The following is a 13,325-nucleotide window of genomic DNA, read 5'->3' on the forward strand; positions in this document are numbered from 1 at the left end:
AAGGGAGGACTAGCTGACTTCTATTGATAAGGAGGGGTGACTGATGGCCAAATCAGGGCAGGGGGGTTGCAGTGCAACGAAAGCAAGAGAAGGAAGAAAAAGCAGTGATAAGAGCAAATGGATAAAGAGGGAAAGAGAAAAGAAGAGGAGGAGGAGGAGGTGAAGAAGGAGATGAAACCTGAGGAGGCCTCAGAGAACCAGCGGCTACTTGTGATGAACAGATGAAAGATCTGAGAGGCAGAAACGGAGCCAAAAGAAAGAGAGAAAGAGAGGAGAGAAGGGCACTGCATTTAAAGCTGTTTGAGTGATAGAGAGAAAGAGAGTGGACAGTGAAGCACCTGGAAATGGGAGAAAGTGACTCATGTCACATGATCAAGGAGAAACTTTGGCCAGTGTGATTCTGAATACCATTGTCTTTTGAAAGTTGAAAATGAAAACAAATAAATGTAAGATTCGCCCTGAAGTAAGGAAAAATGAAAGGGGGAAGGAAGAAACAAAGAAAGAGAAAGGGAGGCAGAGAGAAGAATATAAACCAATGTGGAGAAGAGAGGAGAGGAGGACGAGGAGGAGTCACTTGGATCTGGAGGGAACCAATTAGAGATAGGGTCAAATTACTAATAGCAAACAATAGAGAAATGGTTAAATCATACTCAATGAGGTGGAGTGAGAACTGCAGGGTCAGATGGAGAACTATGTCAGCATGAGGAGTTGTCAGGTGGCTGTGGCCCAACATGTGGACACGTTGAGGAGAGGAGAGATTACAGTGAAGGTTTACAGTGAATGGGAGAAGAGAAGAAAAGGTTTACCGACCATGAAGTGGTAAGAATGTACACCATGTTATCTGTCTTTAAGTTTGTGAATGGCCACTGGTATGTCGTTTGTATAGTGGTTAAACCATGACATAAGAATGCTCTCTCTTTTTCTCTCTCAGAAATAGTTCATGGACCTCCAGAGTGGTCAGCTGGTTTGTGTGTGTGTGTGTGTGTGTGTGTGTGTGCGTGTGTGTGTGTGTGTGTGTGTGTGTGTGTGTGTGTGGTGCGTGCGTGCATGTAGGTCAGGCTGGTGTCATCAGAGGCAAGGAGGAAATCTGGAAGGATCTTAGAGTCTTGGTTATAATCCAGAAAGAGAGAGAGGGAGAGAAAGAGAGAAAGAAAGGGGAGGGATATCAACATCAAACATGACCACTACACAAGGTGCTGGGTTAGGAAGGCGTATGAGGGGAGGAGAGGAGGGAGGAGGAGGAGGGAGGGGCGAGCTGTGGTTTTTATGTTCATTGTGGTCTTTACCTTTTTGATCCACTTCTATTCAAGCATCGGAAAAAAGAGAAAGAGAGAGGAAGACAGGGAGAGAGAGAGAGAGAGACAGAGAGACAGAGTAAGAGAGACAGAGAGAAAATAGAGAGAGCAAAGAGAATGAAAGAAAAACAGGTGCAGGAAAAAAGACAAAATTGAGATTAAATAAAATGCTATCCTTTCTCTCTTTTCTTTAAGCATGTTATTTGCTCTGTGTTACGGTTGGCTACTCAGAGAAAGGATGGCGACTCAAATGAAAAATGAGGAGGGAAAATGGCCTGACCTCGGATTTACTCCATTTCCATTCCATTAACCCAACAATCCCCAACCATCCACACATACATGTACTCAACCCGACCTCCTGTTATGTCTTAGGATCCCACCCCTCCCTCCCTCCCTCTTTCTCTCCTTCCGAACTCCAGCTCCTGGGTCCTGTCAGGGAGAGAAAACACACATATGTTCCTGAAGAATCTTCTTTGGAAGCAGCTGTGGGAGAAATAGAGCTAGATAGAGGGATGGAGAGATGAGAGGGTGATGAGGAAAGTGGCCCAGTGTGTGGGGTGTGTTGTGGCCTTGCGGGGGGTCACTGTGTCTCGTCTAGCCCCTCTCCAGGGTTACAGGGTCTACATTGAACCTGTCTCTTAATCCCAAGAAAGTGGCGCTGCGTCTGACTGCGCTCAGTACGCCAAATCACGGCGCTCAGCTACAGAACCCCGCCATTCGCTCAATCCATCGACCAGCCAATCAATGGGGAGCAGCTTGCTCACCGGGCTCAGATGCACTCATCAAAAGAGAAGGAAGGAAGAAAGAGAGAGAACAAAGAAACAGAGGGATTGAGAGATGGAAGGAGGAGACAGACGGAAGTAAAGCGTCCCACGAGAGAGAGAGAGAGAGAGAGAGAGAGAGAGAGAGAGAGAGAGAGAGGTAGAGAGAGACAGAGAGAGAGAGACAGAGAGAGAGCACAGAGTCTGAGACACGGCCCTGTCTTTTGGTCTACACCAGGCTCATCAAGTACTAATCACTAGTCTGTGTGTTGAGCCTCCACGAGGCTTTGGCTGACATAAGCAGTTGTGGCAGTTTGTAAGGCAGCTTTCCATAGACATCACTCATTGTGGAGGACGAATGAGTGGTGTGTGTGTTTGTGTGTGTGTGTTTGTGTGTGTGTGTGTGTGTGTGTGTGTGTGTGTGAGAAAGGTGTGTCTGTGTGTGTGTGTGTGTGTGTGTGTGTGTGTGTGTGTGTGTGTGTGTGTGTGTGTGTGTGTGTGTGTGTGAGAAAGGTGTGTCTGTGTGTGTGTGTGTGTATGTGTGTGTGTGTGTGTGTGTGTGTGTGTTTCTTCCCTGCCACGTGGAAGGAGACGTGTCATGGACATGTGTCCGGCATGCTGCTGCCGCTGAACGTGTGAATGCTGTGTGAAGCCTTTTGGTCCCTGGAGAGCCTTGTCATGTGAAGTCATCACCTCTCTCATCTACAGTACAGCATGAGAGGTGTCTGTACTGGACACATTCCAGGAAAGAGGAGAAGAGGAGGAGGAAGAGGAGGAGGAGGAAGAGAGAGAGGGATATATAGAGAGAGAGAGAGAGAGAGAGTGGTAGAGCGAGAGAGAGGTAGAGAGACATAGAGAGAAAGTGAGAGAGAGAGCGCGAGAGAGAGGTAGAGAGAGAGAGAGAGAGACATAGAGAGAAAGTGAGAGAGAGAGAGAGAGAGAGAGAGAGAGAGAGAGAGAGAGAGAGAGAGAGAGAGAGAGAGAGAGAGAGAGAGAGAGAGAGAGAGAGAGAGAGAGAGGGGCCTTTCTGCATCACGGCATCAGAGCACCACCATCTCTATAGCTTTTATCATCAGACAGCTAGATCAGACACTGGGAGAAACCCTGTGAAGAGAGTAGGAGTGGCAGCCATTTCATCCTTCAGGGGAGCATCTATGGGCTCATGTATGGGTCCCATGTGGCCAGGGCAGGGGGGCACCAGGAGGGCAGGAGGAGGGAGCTAACTCCCACTGCTAGAGCAGCCATTAGAGCATCTGAGCAAGAGGAAAGGGCGGAAGGAGGAGGGGGAGAATGAGGCGGGAGGAGGGGAGAGGGCGGAAGGAGGAGGGGGAGAATGAGGCGGGAAGAGGGGAGAGGGCGGAAGGAGGAAGGGAGAGGGCGGAAGGAAGGGAGAGGGCAGAAGGAAGGGGAGAATGAGGCGGGAGGAGGGGAGAGGGTGGAAGGAGGAAGGGGAGAATGAGGCAGGATGAGGCTCACTGTGTCAGAACAGCATGGTGGACGAAGAAAGCGAGAGAGAGAGGCGAGAGCAAGATGCTCATGGCTGTAAACAGACACACTGTGGGCTGATGGGTAAAGTGGGGCCCTGCATGGTGCAGTGTGGAGGTTTGATGTGGTGTCTCTTTATGACAGTTATGTGTCAGACAGGGTCCAAGGGGGAGCAGGGGGTCCTTTATATCATGTTTCTGTGTGACCTGTTTTCTAAACACACACTGCCTTCAGGGAGATAACAAAATTGTGTGTGTTGGTGTGGAGGGTGATGGAGTGGAGGAGAGGAGCTAGAATAAAGGAGAGGTAGAGAGAACAAGAGAGAAGCAGAGAAATGAGAGTGAAAGAGAGAGGTAGAGAGAACTAGAGAGTGAAGCAGAGAAATGAGAATGAAGGAGAGGTAGAGAGAACTAGAGAGTGAAGCAGAGAAATGAGAATGAAGGAGAGGTAGAGAGAACTAGAGAGTGAAGCAGAGAAATGAGAGTGAAGGAGAGGTAGAGAGAACGAGAGAGTAGCAGAGAAATGAGAATGAAGGAGAGGTAGAGAGAACTAGAGAGTGAAGCAGAGAAATGAGAATGAAGGAGAGGCAGAGAGAACAAAAGAGAAGCAGAGAAATGAGAGTGAAGGAGAGGTAGAGAGAACGAGAGAGAAGCAGAGAAATGAGAGTGAAGGAGAGGCAGAGAGAACGAGAGAGAAGCAGAGAAATGAGAGTGAAGGAGAGAGGTAAGAGAGAACAAGAGAGAAGCAGAGAAATGAGAGTGAAGGAGAGGTAGAGAGAACGAGAGAGAAGCAGAGAAATGAGAGTGAAGGAGAGGTAGAGAGAACGAGAGAGAAGCAGAGAAATGAGAGTGAAGGAGAGAGGTAGAGAGAACGAGAGAGAAGCAGAGAAATGAGAGTGAAAGAGAGGCAGAGAGAACGAGAGAGAAGCAGAGAAATGAGAGTGAAGGAGAGGTAGAGAGAACGAGAGAGAAGCAGAGAAATGAGAGTGAAGGAGAGGCAGAGAGAACGAGAGAGAAGCAGAGAAATGAGAGTGAAGGAGAGGCAGAGAGAACGAGAGAGAAGCAGAGAAATGAGAGTGAAGAAGAGGTAGAGAGAACGAGAGAGCCCTAATAAAAGAGGGATGAACTGCTTTGGTGAGGAAGAGGAGAGAAGGAGAAGAAAAGAGGTAGATTTGATTTGTTGACGTCCTCTGGTCCTTGTCTGCTGCTCTGTAAAGTAGCGCACACACACACACACACACACACACACACACACACACACACACACACACACACACACACACACACACACATACACACACACACACATACACACACACTGTGCATTGCGGGGTGTTAGTGTACAGTAGAGCCACCTGGGTCTCTGAGTGTCTGATTCATTCAGGCTCCATCGTAGGTCCCCTGGTGAGAATGAAAACCCAGGCACCTCCTCTGCTCAGCACTGCTCTCCAGAACCCTATCAATTACCCCCACTGCTAACGAGGCACAGCACGCTAACACAGAGCTACATACAGTGCCTTGCGAAAGTATTCGGCCCCCTTGAACTTTGCGACCTTTTGCCACATTTCAGGCTTCAAACATAAAGATATAAAACTGTATTTTTTTGTGAAGAATCAACAACAAGTGGGACACAATCATGAAGTGGAACGACATTTATTGGATATTTCAAACTTTTTTAACAAATCAAAAACTGAAAAATTGGGCGTGCAAAATTATTCAGCCCCCTTCAGTTAATACTTTGTAGCGCCACCTTTTGCTGCGATTACAGCTGTAAGTCGCTTGGGGTATGTCTCTATCAGTTTTGCACATCGAGAGACTGAAATGTTTTCCCATTCCTCCTTGCAAAACAGCTCGAGCTCAGTGAGGTTGGATGGAGAGCATTTGTGAGCAGCAGTTTTCAGTTCTTTACACAGATTCTCGATTGGATTCAGGTCTGGACTTTGACTTGGCCATTCTAACACCTGGATATGTTTATTTTTGAACCATTCCATTGTAGATTTTGCTTTATGTTTTGGATCATTGTCTTGTTGGAAGACAAATCTCCGACCCAGTCTCAGGTCTTTTGCAGACTCCATCAGGTTTTCTTCCAGAATGGTCCTGTATTTGGCTCCATCCATCTTCCCATCAATTTTAACCATCTTCCCTGTCCCTGCTGAAGACAAGCAGGCCCAAACCATGATGCTGCCACCACCATGTTTGACAGTGGGGATGGTGTGTTCAGGGTGATGAGCTGTGTTGCATTTACGCCAAACATAACGTTTTGCATTGTTGCCAAAAAGTTCAATTTTGGTTTCATCTGACCAGAGCACCTTCTTCCACATGTTTGGTGTGTCTCCCAGGTGGCTTGTGGCAAACTTTAAACAACACTTTTTATGGATATCTTTAAGAAATGGCTTTCTTCTTGCCACTCTTCCATAAAGGCCAGATTTGTGCAATATACAACTGATTGTTGTCCTATGGACAGAGTCTCCCACCTCAGCTGTAGATCTCTGCAGTTCATCCAGAGTGATCATGGGCTTCTTGGCTGCATCTCTGATCAGTCTTCTCCTTGTATGAGCTGAAAGTTTAGAGGGACGGCCAGGTCTTGGTAGATTTGCAGTGGTCTGATACTCCTTCCATTTCAATATTATCGCTTGCACAGTGCTCCTTGGGATGTTTAAAGCTTGGGAAATCTTTTTGTATCCAAATCCGGCTTTAAACTTCTTCACAACAGTATCTCGGACCTGCCTGGTGTGTTCCTTGTTCTCCATGATGCTCTCTGCGCTTTTAACGGACCTCTGAGACTATCACAGTGCAGGTGCATTTATACGGAGACTTGATTACACACAGGTGGATTGTATTTATCATCATTAGTCATTTAGGTCAACATTGGATCATTCAGAGATCCTCACTGAACTTCTGGAGAGAGTTTGCTGCACTGAAAGTAAAGGGGCTGAATAATTTTGCACGCCCAATTTTTCAGTTTTTGATTTGTTAAAATAGTTTGAAATATCCAATAAATATCGTTCCACTTCATGATTGTGTCCCACTTGTTGTTGATTCTTCACAAAAAAATACAGTTTTATATCTTTATGTTTGAAGACTGAAATGTGGCAAAAGGTCGCAAAGTTCAAGGGGGCCGAATACTTTCGCAAGGCACTGTATACACGGACACCTGAGGAGCACTACAGGACAACCTTTCTTCTCCTCTCTCCTTCACCACACTGCTGAGAAATAGCATGCCCTCTCTCCTCTCTCCTTCACCACACTGCTGAGAAATAGCATGCCCTCTCTCCTTCACCACACTGCTGAGAAATAGCATGCCCTCTCTCCTCTACCACACTGCTGAAAAATAGCATGCCCTCTCTCCTCTCTCCTTCACCACACTACTGAGAAATAGCATGCCTTCTCTCCTCTCTCCTTCACCACACTGCTGAGAAATAGCATGCCCTCTCTCCTCTCTCCTTCACCACACTGCTGAGAAATAGCATGCCCTCTCTCCTCTCTCCTCTACCACACTGCTGAGAAATAGCATGCCCTCTCTCCTCTCTCCTTCACCACACTACTGAGCAATAGCATGCCCTCTCTCCTCTCTCCTTCACCACACTACTGAGAAATAGCATGCCCTCTCTCCTCTACCACACTGCTGAAAAATAGCATACCCTCTCTCCTCTCTCCTTCACCACACTACTGAGAAATAGCATGCCCTCTCTCCTCTCTCCTTCACCACACTACTGAGAAATAGCATGCCCTCTCTCCTCTCTCCTTCACCACACTACTGAGAAATAGCATGCCCTCTCTCCTCTCTCCTTCACCACACTACTGAGACATAGCATGCCGTCTCTCCTCTCTCCTTCACCACACTACTGAGAAATAGCATGCCCTCTCTCCTCTCTCCTTCACCACACTACTGAGAAATAGCATGCCCTCTCTCCTCTCTCCTTCACCACACTACTGAGAAATAGCATGCCCTCTCTCCTCTCTCCTTCATCACACTACTGAGAAATAGCATGCCTTCTCTCCTCTCTCCTTCACCACACTGCTGAGAAATAGCATGCCCTCTCTCCTCTACCACACTGCTGAAAAATAGCATGCCCTCTCTCCTCTCTCCTTCACCACACTACTGAGAAATAGCATGCCTTCTCTCCTCTCTCCTTCACCACACTGCTGAGAAATAGCATGCCCTCTCTCCTCTCTCCTTCACCACACTGCTGAGAAATAGCATGCCCTCTCTCCTCTCTCCTCTACCACACTGCTGAGAAATAGCATGCCCTCTCTCCTCTCTCCTTCACCACACTACTGAGCAATAGCATGCCCTCTCTCCTCTCTCCTTCACCACACTACTGAGAAATAGCATGCCCTCTCTCCTCTACCACACTGCTGAAAAATAGCATACCCTCTCTCCTCTCTCCTTCACCACACTACTGAGAAATAGCATGCCCTCTCTCCTCTCTCCTTCACCACACTACTGAGAAATAGCATGCCCTCTCTCCTCTCTCCTTCACCACACTACTGAGAAATAGCATGCCCTCTCTCCTCTCTCCTTCACCACACTACTGAGACATAGCATGCCGTCTCTCCTCTCTCCTTCACCACACTACTGAGAAATAGCATGCCCTCTCTCCTCTCTCCTTCACCACACTACTGAGAAATAGCATGCCCTCTCTCCTCTCTCCTTCACCACACTACTGAGAAATAGCATGCCCTCTCTCCTCTCTCCTTCACCACACTACTGAGAAATAGCATGCCCTCTCTCCTCTCTCCTTCACCACACTACTGAGAAATAGCATGCCCTCTCTCCTCTCTCCTTCACCACACTACTGAGAAATAGCATGCCCTCTCTCCTATCTCCTTCACCACACTACTGAGAAATAGCATGCCCTCTCTCCTCTCTCCTTCACCACACTACTGAGAAATAGCATGCCTTCTCTCCTCTCTCCTTCACCACACTGCTGAGAAATAGCATGCCCTCTCTCCTCTACCACACTGCTGAAAAATAGCATGCCCTCTCTCCTCTCTCCTTCACCACACTACTGAGAAATAGCATGCCTTCTCTCCTCTCTCCTTCACCACACTGCTGAGAAATAGCATGCCCTCTCTCCTCTCTCCTTCACCACACTACTGAGAAATAGCATGCCCTCTCTCCTCTCTCCTTCACCACACTACTGAGAAATAGCATGCCTTCTCTCCTCTCTCCTTCACCACACTGCTGAGAAATAGCATGCCCTCTCTCCTCTACCACACTGCTGAAAAATAGCATGCCCTCTCTCCTCTCTCCTTCACCACACTACTGAGCAATAGCATGCCCTCTCTCCTCTCTCCTTCACCACACTACTGAGAAATAGCATGCCCTCTCTCCTCTACCACACTGCTGAAAAATAGCATACCCTCTCTCCTCTCTCCTTCACCACACTACTGAGAAATAGCATGCCCTCTCTCCTCTCTCCTTCACCACACTACTGAGAAATAGCATGCCCTCTCTCCTCTCTCCTTCACCACACTACTGAGACATAGCATGCCGTCTCTCCTCTCTCCTTCACCACACTACTGAGAAATAGCATGCCCTCTCTCCTCTCTCCTTCACCACACTACTGAGAAATAGCATGCCCTCTCTCCTCTCTCCTTCACCACACTACTGAGAAATAGCATGCCCTCTCTCCTCTCTCCTTCACCACACTACTGAGAAATAGCATGCCCTCTCTCCTCTCTCCTTCACCACACTACTGAGAAATAGCATGCCTTCTCTCCTCTCTCCTTCACCACACTACTGAGAAATAGCATGCCCTCTCTCCTCTCTCCTTCACCACACTACTGAGAAATAGCATGCCCTCTCTCCTCTCTCCTTCACCACACTACTGAGAAATAGCATGCCCTCTCTCCTCTCTCCTTCACCACACTACTGAGAAATAGCATGCCCTCTCTCCTCTCTCCTTCACCACACTATTGAGAAATAGCATGCCCTCTCTCCTCTCTCCTTCACCACACTACTGAAAAATAGCATGCCCTCTCTCCTCTCTCCTTCACCACACTGCTGAGAAATAGCATGCCCTCTCTCCTCTCTCCTCTCCCGCTGTCTCTTCATCCTTCATTCATTTCTTCCAGGCTCAACCCAATCCTCCCATTTGTCGTTCACCAAACATGAGTCCCTAATGGTGTCCCTACACATATTTATACAATCTCCCTTTCTGACATCATTGCATTTCTCTCTCTTTCCCTCTGAAACGGGTCAAACTACAACACAACTACCCTTCTCCTGACAAACCCACCCAGATAAGTAAACTATGAGTTACAGAAGCTTTGTGTCCAGAAAGGCACTGATATGAATACAAGCCCCAGAATACATTTCTGTGATCCAAATGTCCCGATCTGCAGTACACAGACCCAGTGGTGACTTATAGAAATGTATAGGACATTATACAGAAGTTAAAGCTACTAAACAGTATAGAGTAGCACAGTACATGACGGTGATTTAACAATTCAATTATTCCGTTAGCTGCACTGTTATTGTTAACAAGATAAGTTGGCCAACTGATGCAATAGCAGAAGGCCTGACTCTCCACTGAGTGTAACAGTCCTGGTCGTGTAGCATGGATCTCCCCACTGGAAAGAGCAGTAGGGATCAATAATGATGTAGTGCTACATTTACTGGGAGCAGGGACAGGTAGAGTTCTACTCTCCTCTCTGCATTTACTGGGAGCAGGAACAGGTAGAGTTCTACTCTCCTCTCTACATTTACTGGGAGCAGGAACAGGTAGAGTTCTACTCTCCTCTCTGCATTTACTGGGAGCAGGAACAGGTAGAGTTCTACTCTCCTCTCTACATTTACTGGGAGCAGGGACAGGTAGAGTTCTACTCTCCTCTCTACATTTACTGGGAGCAGGAACAGGTAGAGTTCTACTCTCCTCTCTACATTTACTGGGAGCAGGAACAGGTAGAGTTCTACTCTCTTCTCTACATTTACTGGGAGCAGGGACAGGTAGAGTTCTACTCTCCTCTCTACATTTACTGGGAGCAGGAACAGGTAGAGTTCTACTCTCCTCTCTGCATTTACTGGGAGCAGGAACAGGTAGAGTTCTACTCTCCTCTCTGCATTTACTGGGAGCAGGAACAGGTAGAGTTCTACTCTCCTCTCTGCATTTACTGGGAGCAGGAACAGGTAGAGTTCTACTCTCCTCTCTGCATTTACTGGGAGCAGGGACAGGTAGAGTTCTACTCTCCTCTCTGCATTTACTGGGAGCAGGGACAGGTAGAGTTCTACTCTCCTCTCTGCATTTACTGGGAGCAGGAACAGGTAGAGTTCTACTCTCCTCTCTACATTTACTGGGAGCAGGAACAGGTAGAGTTCTACTCTCCTCTCTACATTTACTGGGAGCAGGGACAGGTAGAGTTCTACTCTCCTCTCTGCATTTACTGGGAGCAGGGACAGGTAGAGTTCTACTCTCCTCTCTGCATTTACTGGGAGCAGGGACAGGTAGAGTTCTACTCTCCTCTCTGCATTTACTGGGAGCAGGAACAGGTAGAGTTCTACTCTCCTCTCTACATTTACTGGGAGCAGGAACAGGTAGAGTTCTACTCTCCTCTCTACATTTACTGGGAGCAGGGACAGGTAGAGTTCTACTCTCCTCTCTACATTTACTGGGAGCAGGGACAGGTAGAGTTCTACTCTCCTCTCTACATTTACTGGGAGCAGGGACAGGTAGAGTTCTACTCTCCTCTCTACATTTACTGGGAGCAGGGACAGGTAGAGTTCTACTCTCCTCTCTACATTTACTGGGAGCAGGAACAGGTAGAGTTCTACTCTCCTCTCTACATTTACTGGGAGCAGGGACAGGTAGAGTTCTACTCTCCTCTCTACATTTACTGGGAGCAGGAACAGGTAGAGTTCTACTCTCCTCTCTACATTTACTGGGAGCAGGAACAGGTAGAGTTCTACTCTCCTCTCTGCACTCTGCTCTCTACATTTACTGGGAGCAGGAACAGGTAGAGTTCTACTCTCCTCTCTACATTTACTGGGAGCAGGAACAGGTAGAGTTCTACTCTCCTCTCTACATTTACTGGGAGCAGGAACAGGTAGAGTTCTACTCTCCTCTCTACATTTACTGTGAGCAGGAACAGGTAGAGTTCTACTCTCCTCTCTGCACTCTGCTCTCTACATTTCCATGGGTTCCTACAGGCTTCGTCAGCAGCAGTTGTAGACGAACGTTATGGGCCTTCCCAACAACGCAGAGAGAAAGAACATAGAGAACTAATAGGAAAGGAATAACACCTAGTAATACATTTACCAATAAATACACAATGAGTAACGATAACTTGAGGTATATACACAAAGTACCCGTACCTAGTCGATGTGAAGGGATACGAGGTCATTGAGGTAGATATGTACATATAACTAGGAATAAAGTGACTAGGCAACATGATATGAATCTACTGGATTTTTACTCCAGGAAATATATATATATAGTATATTATAGTATAGTATAGTGTTGTTTAATGATGTGTGGTGAACTAGGAAATACATATAGTGTGTAGTATAGTATGGTATAATAAGGTATAGTTTATACAGTACACTCAGTATGTGTTGATAGAAGCCAGTTGTGAAGCAAGCCTTGACAGAGTGAATCTGTGTCACAACAGTTTGTCTTGCTCTGTTCTGCCCAGTGAAGACAAAGTGATGTCTCTGTAAGGGCTTGCAGGGTTTTTGGCACTGTGAGATATGACTTGACTTGTTGGCTGTTGTTATGTTCTGCTGGCATGCTCACACATCCTAACACACACATTAACACACACACTAACACACACACAAACACACACACTGGCCGCCTCTTCTGAGCTCATCTGACAGTGCTGTGTCGACTCAGCTGCTTCGCCTGTCACCTCCACGTTTCAGGTGGCTGGTAACACAAAGCACTGTGTGACACGCACACAGAGGACCCTGTCACACACACAAACACACTTGCACGCAAACACCCACCCACACACACCCACACACCCACACACACACACACACACACACACACACACACACACACACACACACACACACACACACACACACACACACACACACACACACACACACACATATACACACGTGTCATGCCTGCACGCATCATGCCAGCTGCAAACAGCGGCCCTTTAAACACCCTCCCTCTATCCCTAACCCCTATCCCTCTCCCGTTAAGTAGAACCAAACAAACAAACATATGTCACCCATAAAGACACCAAAACACCCTGCATTCCCAGTGAGCCATGAAAGATGGGGCATTACCAGAGCGATTAGCAGCAGCAAATTCAATTAATCTCTGCAGAGGGAGAGGGGTAGAGAGCGGGAGGGATGGTACCCCCCTCTCCTGGTAATTAATAGAAGCCCAGTTAGTTGCCACTAGGTTTGGGATGAGATGACCTTCTCATGGTAATTAATAGAAGCCCAGTTAGTTGCCACTAGGTTTGGAATGAGATGACCTTCTCCTGGTAATTAATAGAAGACCAGTTAGTTGCCACTAGGTTTGGGATGAGATGACCTTCTCCTGGTAATTAATAGAAGCCCAGTTAGTTGCCACTAGGTTTGGGATGAGATGACCTTCTCCTGGTAATTAATAGAAGCCCAGTTAGTTGCCACTAGGTTTGGGATGAGATTACCTTCTCCTGGTAATTAATAGAAGCCCAGTTAGTTGTCACTAGGTTTGGGATGAGATGACCTTCTCCTGGTAATTAATAGAAGCCCAGTTAGTTGCCACTAGCTTTGGGATGAGATGACCTTCTCCTGGTAATTAATAGAAGCCCAGTTAGTTGCCACTAGGTTTGGG

At 47.2% G+C, this 13,325-nt stretch overlaps 1 protein-coding gene across 1 annotated transcript in view; it reads right to left on the reverse strand.

Moving 5' to 3' along the window:
* The window catches only part of LOC139421541 (adhesion G protein-coupled receptor L1-like), a 229,758-nt gene that overhangs the window by 50,127 nt on the left and 166,306 nt on the right, over positions 1-13,325 (reverse strand). The window contains exon 6 of the mRNA XM_071172541.1: positions 1,287-1,301. Coding sequence (XP_071028642.1) covers positions 1,287-1,301 — 15 coding nt within the window. The remainder of the gene's footprint in view (positions 1-1,286; positions 1,302-13,325) is intronic.

This window comes from Oncorhynchus clarkii, chromosome 12 (assembly GCF_045791955.1).
Source record: "Oncorhynchus clarkii lewisi isolate Uvic-CL-2024 chromosome 12, UVic_Ocla_1.0, whole genome shotgun sequence".
In the NCBI taxonomy this organism is placed as follows: Eukaryota; Metazoa; Chordata; class Actinopteri; order Salmoniformes; family Salmonidae; genus Oncorhynchus; species Oncorhynchus clarkii.